At 33.9% G+C, this 20203-nt stretch overlaps 1 protein-coding gene across 1 annotated transcript; it reads right to left on the bottom strand.

Moving 5' to 3' along the window:
• Positions 1-180: 180 nt before the first annotated feature.
• Positions 181-2722, bottom strand: LOC112755445 (BURP domain protein RD22). The gene is made up of 3 exons (XM_025803538.2): positions 2453-2722; positions 2130-2241; positions 181-1328 (listed from the first exon to the last, which is right to left on the bottom strand). Exons 1-3 carry the CDS (start codon positions 2489-2491, stop codon positions 493-495), a joined length of 987 nt encoding a protein of 328 aa, XP_025659323.1. The 5' UTR covers positions 2492-2722; the 3' UTR covers positions 181-492.
• Between the last annotated feature and the right edge of the window lie 17481 nt (positions 2723-20203).

Below are 20203 nucleotides of genomic sequence, written 5' to 3'. Positions count from 1 at the left end.
GAATTTAAGAAATCCTGTGCTGACTTTAATTCAAATTTTCATGTTGGTTATAACTTTTTCCGAAGACTCATGCTGCTGCCTGATGCACTTTGGTCGCATTAACTAAAATAGGCAGTGGCATCTTTATAGAATTTTATTTGCTAGTTCACTCTTTAACGTGATATACATTTTTAACATATCTTTTGCCTAAAAAAGGCTTCGATATATATATAATGTGTGTATTACATCACAATTCATCATAAGCAAATACAGAATCAATAAAACAGTAAAATAAACCGTTTACAACAGGAACACAATGTTACTATCACTTCCTCCATTCTTATATCTTAATTAATTGTCCTTTTTTTTCCTCTCCATACCTAGATATTGATTTTGCAATGTACAGAGAAAGTGAAGTGTTCAACAAACTAAAAAAAAAAAAGGTAGAAGTGGAACGGTTCTTTCAGTTCAATTATGAATCTAAGTAGTTATTAAACATCCATGAGTTTTTTTCTACTTTGGAACCCAAACAACATGGTCCTCGGGAAGAAAGTGACAAACTGGAAGAGTTCCAGGCTCAACTTTCAGAACTTGGAAGGCCAAGTGCTTTGGGTTCCATCCCAATGTGTTAGTATGGCACACCGCTATTGCTTTAACTCTGCTCCCATCAGCACCCTCCAAAGGCACATAATAAGTTTCAATGGTCTCTGTTTTATGACAATAAAATACCGCGTAAGGGTAATTCTGTAAATGGCACACAACTCCCTCCTTTTCTCCCAGTTTCTTCACTCCTGTGGTAACCGTATACTTTTGTAAAACGCTTTCTTTGCTCACTTCGGTAGAAACCGCCGCAACATTTTTCCCAATCTTCGAAGTGCAGAAATCAACCATGGACTCCAAAGAATTCACGCATTGCTTTTCCTCTCCAGAGATCGCAGGCTTCTCGCAACCGATTATTGTATTTATCATGCTTTTGGCATCGTCCGAATCTGGTTTGATGTATAATTTCTTGAATATTTCCTTCGCCTTGGCTGACGCGAAGGGAATGGAATCTGCGAGTCGGCGAGGAATGAAGGATGGTAGATTGGAAGGTTTGGTGAAGTGCAGGTTGATCTGTGATCCATGATGCAAGGTCTCTTCTAAGAAGAAAAGCGCGACGTTGGGATCGTGATGTAACTGTGTCTCTGTAGCTGCATATACATAGTCAAATGGAGAGTACCCTACGCCGACGTGTACTGGCTTTCCTCTTTTCCCAGCTCCCACGGAGACTCCTCCGTTTCCTCCGCCAACGTTGACGTCGGTGCCATCTCCTTCGTAACCCACTGAGGTGAATTTCTCATTCATCAAACCTTTCAAATTCGGTCAATGTCAGCTCTAAGTATTTTTTTTTTTAGGAAAAGAAAAAATACAGGAGATAATGAAAATAATAAATAATGTGAACAATAAATATGCCGGATATTCAATTTAATAGGTATGCATATGATTATGTTGATTATTCTTAATTGAATGGTTATTCCTCTTGATTCGATTTACCAGTTAACAATTGATGAATGTTCAATTCACTCACTAGTGTGCGGATGGATATGCTAATATTAGGGTTTTTGAGGTAATTTAGGAAGCAGTGTTTTTTTACTTTATTTGGTCAATTTTAAAGCACATTGTTCGTATTATTTACAAAAGTCATTCTCTATCTAACAAAACCCTCCTAACAAAAAGGCAACTTGAACTCAATGATTAACAATTTGAATAATTTTCTCGACTTGTTGAATTTATGTTATATAACATGATTTTAACTTATCTAATGGGACAAATTGTTGTATAATCCGAGAGGTAGTAGCATTTCATGTTTTCATCTCAAAATCTCAGCCTAGATAACAAATGTACTACAAGCATTTCATGTTTTCATCTCAAAATCTCAGCCTAGATAACAAATGTACTACAAGGACATTTTAAGTTATAATCTTCTAGGAAAAGAAAATGAAGTAATATAGTAAAGTAGTGTTGCTTTTTTTTATCTTTTTTATCTGTCATTCCCAATTAAATGATGACGATTTTGTTGATAAAGATTTAAAGTTAGCAATTAAAAGTGATGATATTCAGCATAAGAAAAATGAACAAGGCACCATCCGAATTCTGAAGTACAATATGACCTGTAGGGTGTAGCAGATTGGTAATTGCCTTTGGCATTGGAGTTGCTGGGAGCAAGGACTTCCAATAAATTTGAGGAGGCAATTCAGCATTATTAGTTGCCACTAGTGAAGCCTGCATTTCGAAATAGAACTTCATTCTCAATTTTCCATTATAATAGCAAAGGCAATTTCAGATTAAAATAGACTTTGAATAATGGGTTAGTGGTTTATAATACCTAAAAGGTTCAAAGTAAAACAAAATTTCACAAAGTCATATTAATATTAACTTAATTTATTAATTATATATTGATAGGTACTAATAATAATTATATGCCTAAGCTTACCATGAGAAATGTAATAATGGGAAAGAGATGAAACCCCATGATATTGGAGAGCTAATTGATCAAGTAGTGATCAAAGTTGAGAAGATCGAAGGTGTGGAGAACAATGTGTGTTGCAGCATTTGTATATATAGTGAAATGGATTCTCAATTGGGTTGCTTGAAACGTAACAAATGACCACTAATTTTATCAACTAACTCATACACATAACTCCCATTCATTCAACTGCCCCTGTCTCAGCCAATTTTGTTGCAATGCTATTATATGAGACACAATTATTGCTTCTATTTCAAAGCTGAAATACATGTCTAGTTTGGTAGAGTATATGGCTAAAACAAACTAGAAATGTTTATTTATAATCATGTTTTTTTTTTAAATAATTATTGAAATGATTTAAGTTCGCCACGGCCAGCCAGGCAAGTAGAAAAAAGGGACTAAAATAAAATAAAAAAGATTGTCTAATGATAAATATATTGGGTATTTATTGACAATTATTCGTTAAAACCTCTCAAAGAAAATTTATTCAAATTCATCTTTTAGTTTTTTTTTTCTTTTTAAAGAAATAGTTCAACACAACAAGTGGAGCATAAGAAAATAACAAAAAGTATCAAAATAAAACAAATAAAAGAAAGCAACCAAAGCAAAGGACACTAATAAATATCCTCCTGTCATTTTTGGCATTGTCATCAACAATAAAAGGGATCCACACCTAACTACTCCTTATAACTTATAAAAGACCAATGAATAATATCCTCTGTTGTGATAAGTATGAGAGTTGAGTTGGATGCTCATTAACATTTGGACGGTTCAGTTACTCAATGGTGAATGACATTAATTGAGAGTTGAAAAAGAAGTCTTCTCGTGTGTATAAATAGGAGGTTAAGCCTCCATTAATATATCATCAACAATAACAATCTTCACTCTCTTTCTTTTATAAGCATTCTGAATACTTCTCTCTCTCTTTATATAATATTAATAAATATATTAATTATTTCTATATTAATTGTGGTACTAGAATCTTCTACTTCTACTTCTTTATTTATATTTATCATATTTTAGTTATTTTACAATACGTTATCAGCACGAGACTCTGACCAAAATTTAGGAAGACTCAGGTAAAAATTTTCATTATGTCGAAGCTCTCTCATCTTGAATTCAATACTCTTGATATATCTAGAAACAATTATTTATCATGGATATTAGATGCTGAAATCCATTTTGATTCAATGGATCTTGGAGATACCATTAAGGCTGAAAATAATGCATCCCAGAAGGATAAAGCCAAAGTCATGATTTTTCTTCGTTGTCATCTTAACGAAGGATTGAAAAATGAATATCTCATATTAAAAGATCCTGCAGATCTTTGGAAAGACCTTGAAGAAAGGTATAATCATAAAAAAACGGTGATACTTCCTCAAGCACGATATGAGTGGACGCACTTGCGTCTGCAGGATTTTAAATCCATAAATGAATATAATTCTGCAATATTTCGAATCACTTCACGAATGAAATTATGTGAAAAAATATAACTGATCATGATATGTTGGAGAAAACTTTCTCAACCTTCCATGCCTCGAATGTGCTCCTGCAGCGGCAGTATCGAGAAAAAGGGTTTAAAAAATATTTTGAGTTAATTTCTTACCTTCTTGTTGCTGAACGCAACAATGAGGTGCTCTTAAAGAATCACGAAGCGCGTCTAGCTGGCGCCGCCCCATTTCCTGAAGTAAATGTGGCATATCATTACCCTAAAAGAGGTAGATGACAAGGTTTTAGTAACAAGAAAACTTATGGAAGGAAAATGAATTATGTTCACAATAGAGGATCTCACCAGAAGTGGGATAAAGAAAGAAATTCTGGGCAAAATAAATCAACAGAGGATAAGTATTTCCGTTGTGGTGGAAAGGGCCATTGGTCACGTACTTGTCGTACCCCAAGGCACCTAGTCGATATTTACCAAGCATCTTTGAAAAAGGATGACAAAGGAAAAGAAACAAATTTTGTTTCAAATGATACTGAAAATTTCACCACTCATTATGATGTGTCAGATTTCTTTGAGGATCCTGAAGGAAATATTGGTCATTTGATCAATAATGAAACAGTTTAATGTGTGAGATTGTTAAGTATTCATGTAAATAAATAATGTAAAGAACTTATTGTTAAGTTTTATTTTCTATGTATTTAAGTTTCAAATATGATGCATATAAATAATGAAATATTAATATTTATGAATTTTGAAATTATTAAATGTGTCATGTTTTAAAATAAAATTTTAGTATATGACATTATTTTTATGTACAGTATTTCTTAGAAAAATAATTCCGATCAAGTATTCAATTTAACTTTGCATACTACTCATTTTATTATTATTTGTCTTTGAAGAAAATGGCAAAGATATATAATGAAGATGTATGCCTTGCGGATAGTGCAAGTTCGCACACCATTCTCAAAAGTGATATATATTTTATCCATCTTGTGCCAAAAGAAGAGTATGTTAATACTATTATTGGCTCAGACAAATGTGATTGAAGGCTCCGGAAGAGCTATAATTTTGTTTCTCGAAGGAACAAAATTCATAATAAATAATGCACTATTGTCTACCAAGTCTCTAAGAAATTTGTTGAGTTTTAAAGATATTCGCCGAAATGGATATCATATTGAGACTATGAATGAGGGAAGCCATAAGTACTTATGTATCACAACTCATGATTTAAATAAAAAGGTTATACTAGAAAAGTTATCCTCACTTTCATCTGGGTTGTATTATACCAAGATTAGTGCAATTGAATCACATGCCATTGTAAACCAAAAGTTTACTAGCCCAAATGAATTCATAAATTGGCATGACCGATTGGGTCATCTGAGAACAACCATGATGCGGAGAATTATTGAAAACTCACATGGACATTCACTAAAGAACCAGAAGATTCTTAAATCTAGTGAATTTTGTTGTGCTGCATGTTCTCAAGGGAAGTTAATTTTAAGGTCATCACCAGTAAAGATTGGATTTGAGTCCCCTGAATTCCTAGAAAGGATTCAAGGCGATATATGTGGACCTATTCATCCACCACGTGGATCTTTTAGATATTTTATGTTCCTAATAGACGCATCTTCGAGATGGTCACATGTGTGCTTATTGTCTTCTTGCAACCTGGTGTTTGCGAGATTACTGGCTCAAATTATTCGATCAAAAGCACAATTTTCAGAAAATCCAATCAAAGAAATTTGTCTTGATAATGCTAGTGAATTTACTTCCCAAGCTTTTTATGTTTATTGTATGGCTAATGGAATAAGTGTTGAACATCCAGTAGCTCATGTTCACACACAAAATGGGTTAGCAGAATCAATTATTAAACGCCTCCAATTAATTGCTAGACCCTTACTTATGAGAACAAATCTCCCAACTTCAATTTGGGGGCATGCTATTTTACATGGCGCAACACTTATTCGTTTGAGGCCAACGAATTACCATCAGTTCTCTCCTATGCAATTAGCCTTTGGCCAGCAGCCAAATATTTCCCATTTAAGAATATTTGGGTGTGCGATATATGTTCCCATTGCACCACCTAATCGCACCAAAATGGGACCCCAAAGAAAATTGGGGATATATGTTGGATATGATTCTCCCTCCATAGTGAGGTATCTTGAGATACAAACTCGAGATGTATTTAAAGCCCGATTTGTGGATTGTCATTTTGATGAATCAAAATTTTCAACATTAAGGGGAGAGAATAAGCTTCCTGAAAAGGAACTTAATTGGAATGCATCATCCTTGATGCATTTGGATCCTCGATCAGGGCAATGTGAACTAGAAGTTCAAAAGATTATACATTTGTAAAGAATAGCAAATGAATTGCCTTATACATTTTCCGATACAAAGAGGATAACCAAGTTTTATATACCAGCGGAAAATGCCCCAATTTGAATTGATGTCCCAGTTGGACAAATTGCCACCAAAGCAAATACACGCCAGAAGCGTGGCAGGCCTGTCGGTTCCAAAGGCAAAAATCCTCGAAAGAGAAAAGAGGTAAATACTATTCCTGTTGAAAAAAGACACCTGTAGTTGTCCAAAATTTTGATATAGTTTTAACGCCAGAAGACGTTCAGGTACCTGAAAACCGTGAAAATGACGAGATATCGATAAATTATGTTTTTACATGAGAGAAATGGGACCGAAATAAGACAATTGTCAATGAAATATTTGCATATAATGTGGCATTAAATATCATGCATGAAAGTAAGGATCTTGAGCCAAGATCAGCCGAAGAATGTCGACAAAGGAATGATTGGCCAAAATAGAAAGAAGCCATGAAGGCTGAGTTAGACTCACTTGTAAAACGTGAAGTCTTTGGACCTGTAGTCCGTACACCAGAAGATGTAAAACCTGTTGGATATCGGTGGGTATTTGTGAGAAAACGAAATGAGAAAAATGACGTTGTGCGCTACAAAGCCCGACTTGTTAAACAAGGTTTTTTACAAAGGCCCAGTATAGATTATGAAGAAATGTATTCCCCTGTAGTGGATGCGATAATATTGCGTTATTTGGTCAGTTTATCTGCATATCATAAACTGCATATGCATTTAATGGCTGTGGTAACAGCCTATTTATACGGCTCATTAGATCGGGATATCTATATGAAAGTCCCTGAAGGACTAAAGATATCTAAACCATCCAATGAATATTCACAGGGATTATACTCAGTTAAATTGCAAAGATTTTTATACGGTCTAAAGCAATCTGGACGAATGTGGTATAATCGTCTTACTGAGTATCTGGCTAAAAATGGATTCAAGAATGATGATATCTGTCCATGTGTTTTCATAAAGAAATCTGCATCTGGATTCATTATAATTGATGTGTACGTCAATGATTTAAATATCATTGGGACTCTTGAAGAGATTCCAACAATTATAAAAACTCTAAAAGAAGAGTTTGAGATGAAAGATCTTGGAAAGACTAAGCTTTGTCTCGGCCTGCAGATCGAGCATACAAAAAGTGGGATATTTATTCATCAAACAACATACACAGAAAAGATCTTGAAGAGATTTTATATGGATAAGTCACATCCATTAAGTACCCTAATGATCGTAAGATCTTTGGATGTGGAAAAGGATCAATTCCGTCTTAAGGAAGAAAATGAAGATATCATTGGTCCTGAAGTACCATATCTTAGTGTCATTGGAGCACTAATGTATCTTGCTAATAATACACGACCTGATATATCATTTGCTGTGAATTTACTAGCAAGATATAGTTCCTCTCCAACCAGAAGACATTGGAGTGGAATCAAACAAATCTTTCGATATCTTCATGGAACGGTTGATATGGGATTGTTTTATCCCTATGGATCCAAGCCACTACTAGTTGGCTATGCGGATGCTGGATACTTGTCTGATCCACATAAAGGGAGATCTCAAACAGGATACCTGTTCTCATATAGTGGAACGGCGATATCATGGAGGTCTACGAAACAGACGATTGCTGCAACATCCTCTAATCATGCCGAAATACTAGCGATTCATGAAGCAAGTCGCGAGTGTTTTTGGCTCAGGAGTTTGATCCAATATATTCTGTCATCATGTGGACTGATTGATCATAAGATAGCTTCAACTGTCCTGTTTGAAGATAATACAGCATGCATTGCTCAACTTAAAGGCGGATACATCAAAGGTGATAGAAGAAAGCATATTTCTCCCAAATTCTTCTTCACTCACGATCTTCAATATCAAGGGACAATTGATGTTCAACAGATTCGCTCAAGTGACAATCTGACAGATTTATTCACAAAGTCACTCCCAAAATCCTCCTTTAAAAGATTGGTACATGAGATTGGAATGCGCCAATTTCGAGACATTAAATGATGTTGACAAGAGGGGGAGACTGTACTCTTTTTTCCTTAGTCAGTTTTTTTTTTCATTGGGTTTTTCTTGACAAGGTTTTTAATGAGACAGTCCTCATCACTAAAGGATATTGTACTCTTTTTCCTTCACTAAGGTTTTTTCCACTGAGTTTTTCTTTAGTAAGGTTTTAACAAGACAATAATCCTAAATGGACATCCAAAGGGAGAGTGTTGTGATAAGTATGAGAGCTGAGTTGGATGCCCATTAATATCTGGGCAGCTCAGTTTCTCAATGGTGAATGACATTAATTGAGAGTTGAAAAAGAAGTCTTCTCATGTGTATAAATAAGAGATTAAACCTCTATTAATATATCATCAACAATAACAATCTTTATTCTCTTTCTTTTATAAGCATTCTGAAAATTTCTCTCTCTCTTTATATAATATTAATAAATATATTAATTATTTTTATATTAATTGTGGTACTAGAATCTTCTACTTCTACTTCTTTATTTATATTTATCATATTTTAGTTATTTTACAACATCCTTAACCCTTTTTTCTTTATTCTAAAAAATCCATCAATTCCTTTCCAACTAAAATATTTTAGATAGTCGCACAGAAACACCATCCATCTCTTGCGTTCCTCCTTACAAATTGGTAGCTCAGTCCAACTTTAAAAATATTCTTTTAGTAAAATTGGAGAACATAAATTAGTTCTTTTAGGATCTACTTGTCCTATTTTTCTTCTTATTTTAATAGGAGGCAACCAGGAGCGGAGCTAGAAGAAATATTAGAGGGGAGCGAAAAATATTTACACAATAAAATAATACTAAAATAAAATTTTAAGGGGGACTAAACTAAAATTTACATATAATTTACATGTAAAAAATTAAAATTAGGAGGGTCATTGCCCCCCTTTCCTTGTACCTAGCACCGCCCCTGGAGGCAACCCTAGAACAGCATATTGGAATGAACTCGGGGAAGGCATTGGACATTGAAGGTTTCTGGGTGCTTGTGGTATGAAACTAAGATTTTGTTGCTACAGCGTTAATGGATCTTTTGTACGATATTGCTGTTATATATTGAGGTTATTCATGGTATTTGAATCCATGACAATATGATAAGAAAGTAGTGTAACATATTTCGCGAAATATTCCAGCCAAATTTCCTTCATATACTTTTAATCTTTATTTTGTATTATTCTAACTGTATTTTATACGAGTAATTGATGTAATAATTAATTTTTAATATATATATATATATAGTATAATTATTCCTAATGACGTGTATAATGGTAACTTTTTGTTTGGTGACTGTGTATAATGGTAAATTGTTCAAATTTTGCACATTTGTGTAAATACCACATTTTTTATTCAAAAAATAAAAGAATTCTGAGTTTTCTCAATATCATAAAATAAAAAAATTGGATGGTCTTATGTTTAAAAAAAAAAAAAGGGAAAAAGAGAGAGAAGGGAAAAAAAGGTTTCAAAAAATAGTAGTGCTGCTAAAGTAATCCGTAATCTATATATTGGGCCTTACTTACAACTTACAAGCCAAACTAAACTCGCTTGTTAGACCATAACTATAAAAAATAACAAAAAAAAAGTTAGTTACAGAAATTCTTTTAAAGACTAATTCAAATCACCACCTTCTCTTGATCAAGAATTACAAAGTGAACAGTGGTTGTCAAGATAGGCCTTTTAGATTTAGGCTATGTGAGTTATTCACCAGAACTTTATAGATTGTGTTAAGGCAAATTGGAGAAAAGAAGTTTCCTTACTAAACTCTCTTAACACCCTTAAGGTGGATCTTCTAAAGTGGAATAAAGACACATTTGGCAACATCTTTAAACCAAAGCGTAGAATTCTAAATAAAATTGTCAACATTCAAAGAAACTACTCTTATGGTAACAACCTTTCTTGGAAGAGTTGGAACATAACCTCAACAAGGAACTGAATGATATCATTGACAAAGAAAAGACTTTTTGGATGCAAAAATCAAGATAGAAGTGGATAGTTAAGGGAGATAGGAACACCAGATACTATCACACCAAGACTATTATTCGAAGAGGAAAAAACAAAATCCGAAAACTAATAAATGAAGACGGAAACTGGATTGAAGATGAGAAAGAGCTAAAGACACACGTCGTTGACCACTTCCAAAATCTTTACCAAGAGCATGTAAGTATTATACCTATAGAAAGTTTACATATAAACAGTACTGATTTTAGTGTTTCGGATTGCAGGACCCTAACAGCTATTACCTATAGATTTGGACATAAAGAATGCAATCAACAACATAGGATCCTTCAAAGCACCTGAAAGCGATGGTTTCCCAACCTTCATCTACAAGAACAACTGGACCTGATGAAAGGGAAAGTTGGCAAGTTTATAAGGAACTGTTGGAGGGACCCTAGTCTCATTGGTTTATGCAATAACACCCTCATAGCTCTTATTCTGAAATTTAATAGCCCTGAACTTATCAAGCAATTCAGACCGTTGAGTTAAGAAATTAATTAAATTAATTAGTGATGACAAACATTATTTTTGGGCAAAATAAATAATTACTGTTGAGTGTTAATAATTATATGTTACTAATTATTTATTATATATTACAGGCCAGAACTTAGTTTAGCAGCCCAAATTGGTATGAAAATAATATAGCAAAGCTGGTGGGTTAATAAACAAGCAAAACCCAAAAGAAACAAAGTCAAAGGAACCAACGGGCAAAACTAATCAAACCCGATCCAAGCCCATATCCATAAATCTAAGTTGATCCCACCAAGCTTCTCATATAAGATCGAAACCTTCATTCCCTCTCACTTGTTTTTACCAAAGCAACGTTCTTTTCCCTCTGAGCATGTCAAATCACAGAAGCAAGAGAAAGTGCTTAGCTCCTAAGCTATTCAAAGAAGAGGAAAGAAAGAGAAGGTTAAGCAAAGCAAAGAAGGGTGAGGTCTAATCAACCAAATCAAGAAAAGATCAGAAAGCTCAAGGTAATCCATTTCCTCTTACATGCAACACACTTTCTTCTCTTCATCTTCAACCCTCTGTATCTCCGTTTTGAGCTATATGGAAAAGAGGAGTTCTGTTCCTCTCTGCTGTAAATCCACGGTCTCAAACATTTCTTGGGGACCAAGTTGGTTTTCAAGGGCTCAGATCAAGTTGACCATTGGAAGACTCTTATGGTTGCTGTTTTATGGCTTTCGGTCAAGATGAGGAAGTCAGAAGCAAAGTTTCTACTTTGGGGATTAAAGAAAAAAAATGAATCTGTGGGTTGGTGAAGCTCAAGGTTCAAGGTGTTGACCTTGGAAGAAGAACCAAGCAACATGCAAGGAGATAAAAGAGGTTTGCTGTTCATTCAGAAACCAAGGAGAGAAAACCAGAGTTTGCGAGTTGTGTTCTGAAAAAGAAGTTCCTCTACTTGGATAATGCTTTCTTTCAAAGAAGCATTCAGCCAATATTGAAGAACTCAAGCTGAGGTTTGCAAATCTGGTTTTGCACATAGCAAAGAGGCTGTTGAAAGATTCAATCTCCTTCATGTTTTACAGATTGTAATGTACTTTTCTATGTTTATCTTTCTGTAATTTCTTGTGAGAAAAGGCATTGTGAGAAAGCTCAAGTAAAAGCCATGAGTGGAAAAAGGCTGAGTGATACACTTGAGAGAAAAGCCTAGAGTTATTTTCAGATTTCTTTAGGTATGTTTATGTCTTGTATCTTGTACCTGTAAGGTATCCCTTTCTTAGTTGGGTTAGCATTAAGAGTGAATAGTTAGGTATTAGCATAGCCAATGTCAAGTTAGGTTAGAACTTGAGTGTGAAAGGATTGGGTCAATCCTGTAAAATTGGTGTATGTAATACTGTTAACTATAGTGAAATTCTTTCATAGTTGTGGAGGAGACTGGACGTAGGTTGCATAGCACAAGGCAACCGAACCAGGATACATGCTGGTGTTAGCTTTTCTCTTCTCTGTTGTATTCTGTTTTCTGATATTCATGAGACAAAAATAAAATGTCTCATAAATTTCCGCTGCTGAGTACAAACAGAATCAGAATTGAAAGTTTGTTTTAAAAGGATAATAACAGCAACTCAAAAGGAAGGCATAGATTTAACCCCCCTTCTCTAAACCTACCACAACCTTCACAGACCTACAACTCTATGTGTTGAGTTAAGAATACAATTAATTTAATGATGATGACAAATATTAATTTATTGGATTAAATATCTAATTAAGTTTGATTGCTTCATTTAGTGATGTAGGCTCAAAATGAATATTATTGCAGCCAAACATGAGAGAGAGAGAGAGAGAGAGAGAGAGAGAGAGAGAGAGAGAGAGAGAGAGAGAGAGAGAGAGAGAGAGAGAGAGAGAGAGAGAGAGAGAGAGAGAGAGAGAGGTTAATCAAGAAAGCAAAAGTCAAATCGCCCTAATCAAAAGCATGTTAAGCTAAGTCAGAAGATAAAGGTGATTTATTTCTATTTGCATGCAAGTTAATTTCTTCACTTCTTCTCCAACTCTTTGCAATACCAATTTGGGATAAATGAAAGAAAGTGGTTTCTGATTATCCCTGCTATAAATCAATAGCTTACATTGTTATTTGGAGCAAAAGTACAATTTCAAGGGTTTGAATTTAGGATTATCACTGAGTAAGCTCATTTCTGCTGCTTTGTTATCCTCGGTCAAGCAAATGAATCAGATTTAAAATCCCTAATTTAGGGGGTTGATTGAAGAAAGAGAAGGAGGATTTCTGAAAGTCTAAGGTTCAAGAAGTTGACTTGTGAGGAACCCTAATCGTAGCTCTGACTAAGGTACAAAAAGAAAAAAAAATTGAATCTCATTAGAGTTCAAAGAGAGAGAACCCGAGAGAAAGAGCAAAGTGTGAAACCTCACTACCGAGTTTGAAGTCTTGGAAGTATTGCACCTACACTAAAGGGAGCACTCTGCCAAGATGAAGAACAAGGTTATGAGTTCAGATGCTAGGTTCAATACATAGAGTCAAGGCTGTGAATAGTCATCTCCTTCATGTTTTACTATTTTGTATTTCAGTTTTAATGTATATCTTTCTTTGTGTTCTTAGAGAGGTAAAAGGCAAGAAAGTGAGACATTGAGAAAAAGTCATAAAGTGAAAAAGTTTGAAAGAAACACTTGAGAGAAAAGTCAAGAGTGATTTCAGATTTCTTTTGGTTGTATTTTCTGTCTTGAGTCATGTACCTCAGAGGTATCCCTTGCTAAGTTGGGTAAGCACTTAGTGTGATGACTCTAGGTATTAGCATAGCCAAGTCAAGTGTATGTTGAAGCTTGTGTGCTCAAATAGGATTATGTTGAGTCCTAGAAAATTGGTGTATGTTACTTTGATTGATAGTAAAAATTCAACCAACGTTGTGGTGGAGATCGGATGTAGATTGCATTGCACAAGGCAACTGAACTAGGATATATGGCTATGTCACCTTCTTCCTTTCTGCTCTAGTTCTGTTTTTCTGATTTTTATGAGACAAATCGAAATTGTCTCCTGCATAATCTGCTGCACAGACCAAACTGAAGCAAAGTTTAATTTCTGGTTTCAAGGCTTAATTAATCAAAGTTAAAGAAGGCCATAGATTCAACCCCCCTTCTCTAAGCCTTCTGGAACCTTCACTATACAAGGTAAGCTATAAAGTGATTACCAAGATTTTGGTGGAAAGGATCAAGCCGCACCTCAACGAAAGAATAGCTATTCACCAGTCTAGCTTTATCCCTGGAAGGAGAATTCAAGATATATCTTAATTGCAAAGGAGATGATGCAAACTATGAAGAGGATAAAGGGGATAAAATAATTCATGGCGATCAAGATTGACTTTCAAAAATCCTATGACAAGATTGATTGGAGTTTTATTAAGGAAAAGCTCTATGAGTTCAAGCTTCCTGAATCCTTAATCACCCTTGCAATGAACTGTATCACTTCTGTGTCCTACAACATTGTTTGGAATAATGGGAGTAGAACAGATATTTTTAAACCAAAAAGAGGATTGAGATAAGGAGATTCTATATCCCCATATTTATTTGTGATTTGTATGGACAAGCTGTCTCATTTAATTCAGGACCAAGTTCAGAAAGGACACTAGAAACCGATAATCGTGGGAAGAGAAGTCCCTGAGATCTCACTCTTTATGTTTGCAGATGACTTGCTTCTTTTTGCGGAGGCCACCATGGAGCAAATAAGAAATTTGAAGAGGGTGTTAGATTTGTTTTGCAAGGCGTCAGGTCTTAAAATCAATAATGAGAAGTCATCTATAGTTTTCTCAAAGGGCACTGAATCAGGCATTAAAGAAGAAATCATCAGATATTATGAATTTGAAGAACAAAAGGAGTTGGGTAAATATCTCATAGCTCTCATCACAAATAAAAGGGTTGGAAAAGGAAATTTCAAGGATATTTTGGAGAGAGTCCAAAACAAGTTAAAGGGCTGAAAAAGCAAATACTTGTCCTTAGCAAGAAAATTTACACTAGCTCAATCCATTCTGAGTCCAATTCTTAATTGCAACATGCAACATGAAAGGATATTCAAAGGAATTTGCTCAGAGGTGAAAAAACTCTAAAGGAGCTTTGTTTGGACAGAAGAACCTAATAAGAAAAAAATGCACCTTATAAGATGGAACATCCTGTGTAAACTAAAGTTCTTAAGAGGTTTTGGATTCAAGAAACTTACCATTATGAATGATGCTTTTCTTTTGAAAATTATCTGGCAAGCTATGAAAAATCCTAAAACCTTATAGGTTAGGGTTCTATTGCATAAGTACCATAATGGAGAGATGCTAAACAACTACTACCAACCTAAATCAAGTGACTTCCCACTTTGAAAAAAGTTGTTGAAACTCTGGCTGAATTTTGAGTAGGGATAAGTGTAAATCATGGGGAATGACTTGACAACAAAGCTTTGGGAGCAACAATGGATAGCAAGAGAACCCCCTTGCTTGGTGCGGCACTAAACCCAGCAGATATAGACCAAAATAATTTAGTCTGGGAATAGACCAAGGAGAATAGAGAATGGAATGTTGAAAAATTAATTAGAAATTTATCTCCCACCAAAGTGGATAAAATTTTAAGCATTCCAGCACCTCAAGAAAATAGAGAGGATGACAAGAGGATGTAAAAATACTCTTAGGATGGAGATTACTCAGTAAAGTCTACCTATAGAGCTCTAGCCAACTAGTCGTATGAAAAAAAAAAGTGTTAACAGAACTATGGAATTGGAGGGGACAACAGAGCCAAAATTTTTCTATGGACAGCAATGCACAAGAGGATAATGACTAACCAAAGAAAATAAAATTTTTTTGGAGTTTTAAATATATGCCAACTTTGCGATGGAGGTATAGAAGATACTATTTATGTCTTGAGGAATTGTCAAAAAACATCTATTGTCTGGTGTAAATTGCTAAAACCCACAAAAATTCCTAATTTTTTTCCATTTAAATTGGGAGAATTGGATTTGTTCTTGCTGAGTTTGACCAGTGTATAGCTCTTTCGTCGATGAATGTCTTTAAGCTTCTCGTCGGGATGAGTTATACGTCGGCAAGGAGAGAACAAGGGAGTGGATACCTGCAAAAGACACTCCGACGCTCAAGTCAGTAAGTGTTTAAGAGGTATAAGAATAATTCTATGAATATAGAATGTAAGACATGAAATAGAAGTTATCATGTGTTGTATATTATAATAATTCTATGAACATAGAATGTATATAGAATATATCTAGAATCTCTATAGAATATATGATGTATATAGAAATTGGTGCCTTTTATAGGCATAGAGTTGATGGATAGAGTTGATGGTATGACCATTGATCATTAAGTCAGAATAATGGTCATTAAATCGGTAATGAAGGTGTCGGTTACAGAACGAATGATAATTATTAAGGCCGATTATAACTCATAATGTACAATAAAGACCGAGTTATAAGGTGACGGATCAGGATTGAAACTAACCTGAAGAGGAACCTGGGAAATGATCGAGAGCTGAGCTGGAAGGACACCTTCATCACGTGCTGCTGGAGATTGTGGTCCTGGAGAAATAGTGAAATTAATGAGCCAAACTACAAATGCCCACCTCACCCACACCAAAATATCAGAAAACAAGTCAAAGAAATCAAAGAGGTGATTGAAGGAACTTACCATGTAAGAAAAATGCATCGAGAAGAAGAGATGCAGATTCAGTGGAACCCACCACCGCCAAGTTGGGCGACGCTCAATTCGGATGGCATGGCGAGAGGAAACCTAGGTGGGATTGGATGTGGGCCTCCTAAAGAATGATGAAGGAAAATGGATAGCTGGCTTTTCACACAAAATAGGAAGGAAAACTGTGTTTGATGTAGAATTGTGAAGTGTTCTGAAAGGTTTGAGTGCAGCGTGGACTTTGGGTATAAAATAGATTATGATGGAAGTGGATTTTGCTGCCGTTTTTAGCTTATTGATAGGGAAGAAGAATTTGGTCATTCATCCCAATCTTATTGTTAGAAACATCAGTGAGGTGATATGTAAAGATTGAAAAATAATCTTTGTACAGATATACAGAAAAGGCAATAGATATGTCAATTGTCTGGTTAAAAAGAGTCTAGACTTAGAAACTAATTTTATTTTTTGGGACTCACCTCCCCTGATGTATCCAAGATCCTCAATGAGAATGAGAGATTATTTTATCCCGACAAATTTATATATAGGTCTTCTGTTTTGGGCTTTTAGCCCCGTTCTAATACAAAAAACAAAAAAAAAGTCAACACTAACACATAAGATAATATTCATGCTGTCCAAAAATCAAAAGGAGAAAGTATTATTTTCTTCTCAAAATTTGGGTTAAATCTTAATTTAGTTCTTAATGTTTTAAATATTTCAAACAGTTTTAAAGTTGTCCTACTATTAAATTTACATAAATAGTTAACAAAATGATTGATGTAAATGTTAGCAACATTATTATTAAGTCATATCTTATTTCTTCTGATATAAAAATATAACTAAAATCGTCTTATAATACTTCCTTTTCTTGATCTTCTTTTTATAAAAAAAAAGAAAAAGCATAAATCTTATCAATCAATTATCAACGCTTTAGAATAAAAAAAAAGCTTTTATGTTAATGATTATCAATAGATCAATTTTACTTACGTATTAAAATTAAATATTATTGGTTCTTAAATATCTTAATTATTCATATCAAATTTAACTGTAGGCAAATATTAAATCGTTTGAAATTTTTTAAGATTAAAATAAAATATTTTTTTTAAATTAAAATAAAATATTTAAAATGTTAGAAACTAAATTATAATTTGACCTAAATATTAAAAACTAAATTAATATTTTATTAAAAAAAGAAAGAAAGAGAGATAATATATCCATGCTTTTTTCTCCACCGTGGTGCTGCTAAAGTTATGTGCAAAAACTTTGAGCTTAGAGGGCAAGTCAAATATAAGTTATTACAAGCAAAAGGATCATTCACAAGTCACAACTCAACTCGCAAGCACGATTTTTTTTTTTTTTTGAACATAGGTAGCTCAATACAATAAAGTGGAGCAGCAGGAACTAAGGACAAATAAAATAAAATATAAATATAAATAAAAGTTGTAATCCGTTGTCATCTCCGGCATTGCCATCAACAACCAAACGAATCAACTCCACACCATTCCTTGTAATTCAAGAAGGACAGAATATTTACTCCTTCAACACTTGTCTCTACTCTCTGGAAAATTCTGCTATTCTGCTCTAACCAGATGCTCCAAACAACCGCACAGAATCCTATCAGCCATTTCTTTTGCTCAGACTTCCTATCTGTTACTCCTGTCCAATTCTCAAAGAACTCTTTAACAGTTCCTGGGATGGCCCATGCTCTATCAATAAACCTCAACCAAGCACACCACACCTGTCACGTAAACTCACAAGCAAAAAATAAATGATGTACAAATTCTATATCCTTTTTACACAACACACAAATATTATCATGGTGATTAATAATGTCAAGTCTATTGAGCCTCTCCTTCGTGTTGACCCTGCCTACTAGCACAAACCAAGCAAATAGTTCAACTCTTAGAGGAACCAAGCCTCTCCAAATGGAACTTGTGAAGTTGTAACTTGTGATGTCAGCTGCGAGAGTCTCTTTCTGAAGCACCTGCACAAAAGAATTAGTAGAAAAAATACCAGTTTTATCATATTTCCACACAACTGAATCCTCTCTATCAACCGATAACCTTACAACCCGTAACCGGTCGTGAAGTTGATTGAGCAACTCTAACTCCCACTGGAAGAGGTCTCTCCTCCATTGGAAGTCCCATATCCACTCTAGTCCATCCCAAAACACACAGTCCCCTATTACGGATCCTTATTGATTTGAAACAGAGAAGAGTCTCGGAAAACAATCTTTTAACGAACCACCTTGTAACCAATCATCCTCCCAAAAACGAACGTTTCTGCCATTTTTCACCTTCTTGGACAGACCCCTGATCATCATATCTCTTACCTGTTACTCCTTAATATTAAGCTGGTAGATATCTTTCCACGCCCCCTCTTGATGGCAAAGGTTAGTTTGATAACATTACTGTCGGGTCCAACTGATTACAAGAGCAAACAACCTTCTTCCACAGCGGGCAGTCCTCTTTTGAAAAGCGACATAGAATTTGTTGTCAATAATAATTATTATATTTTAAATACATGTATAAAGAGACACATTTAAAAAATACATTTATAAAGATACTTCTGTTAGACATAGCCATAAAAAAGACTTTTTTTATTAGATACATCTACAAAGATACATCTATTAAATATAATTATAAATAAGAGTTGATAGAAGTTGGTCGAAATGCTGTTAGTAACATAACGAGATTGTATTTGAAATTATTAGTCTTAGAAGAAATTTTAGTTGGATACTGTTGTTTCTAATAAATTTTAATTATTAAATTGGTTTCTAATGTTTTATTACGTTAGACAAATAAATCTTTATCTTAGAGTCTATTGTTAGAGCGAGGTTAATATATATATTCTTATGCAATTGAATATCTTATATAGTAACATACCAAACACTATATAATATTTAAATTTGATCAAATTGTATAAAATCATATCAAGTGTGATACACAAGGCTTGAATTCCAATTGATAGATAAATTTCATCCTTCATTTTAGAGAGGAAACCTGCCACTAAGATTGATCTAATAATAGTGAATATGTATAAGTTTACCAAGTATTAGGTTTAAATTTCATATTTTCATTGGCGTCAAAAATCTGTTATGTATTCCTAATTTTATAATCAAAATATGCTATATATCATTTTTTTTTGTTGTAATCGGAATTATTTTTTTTTAATTAAAAAATTCTTTTTTCTTTCATACTAATTTTACAACCAAAATGTGTCACATGTCACTTTTTCATTGCAATTGAAATTAAATTTTTCCTTCCAAAATTAAAGAGTTCTCCCTTCTTCCATACTAATTTTATAACCAAAATGTGCCATATGTCACTCTCTCATTGCAATTGAAATCAAATCTTTCCCTCCAAAATTAAAGAGTTCTCTCATTCTCCCTCTTCCTTTCTCTATCTCTCTTATTCCTTCAACCACTCTTTCTATTTTCTATATCATTATTAATATCAATGACTAATTACTAATTTGACAATTAAAATGTGCAACATGACATTCTTTAATTGCATTAAAATTAAAATTAAAATATTAAAATTGAAATTGAAATATGCCTATATTATGTATCATATATTACTATCTAATTTAATAATCAAATATATCACATGACACTCTCTTATTAAAATTGAGCGAAAATATTTTTTTCCAAAATCAATAAACTCCATTCCTAAATTCTCTCATCTACCTCTCTCTGTTTTTTATTTCACTCTACAATTTTTACTCTATATATAATTTATATTTTATATTAATAATTTTGACAAATCAAAATATGTA

Source organism: Arachis hypogaea, chromosome 16, assembly GCF_003086295.3.
Source record: "Arachis hypogaea cultivar Tifrunner chromosome 16, arahy.Tifrunner.gnm2.J5K5, whole genome shotgun sequence".
NCBI lineage: Eukaryota > Viridiplantae > Streptophyta > Magnoliopsida > Fabales > Fabaceae > Arachis > Arachis hypogaea.
This window is presented reverse-complemented; position numbering and strand designations above follow the sequence as displayed.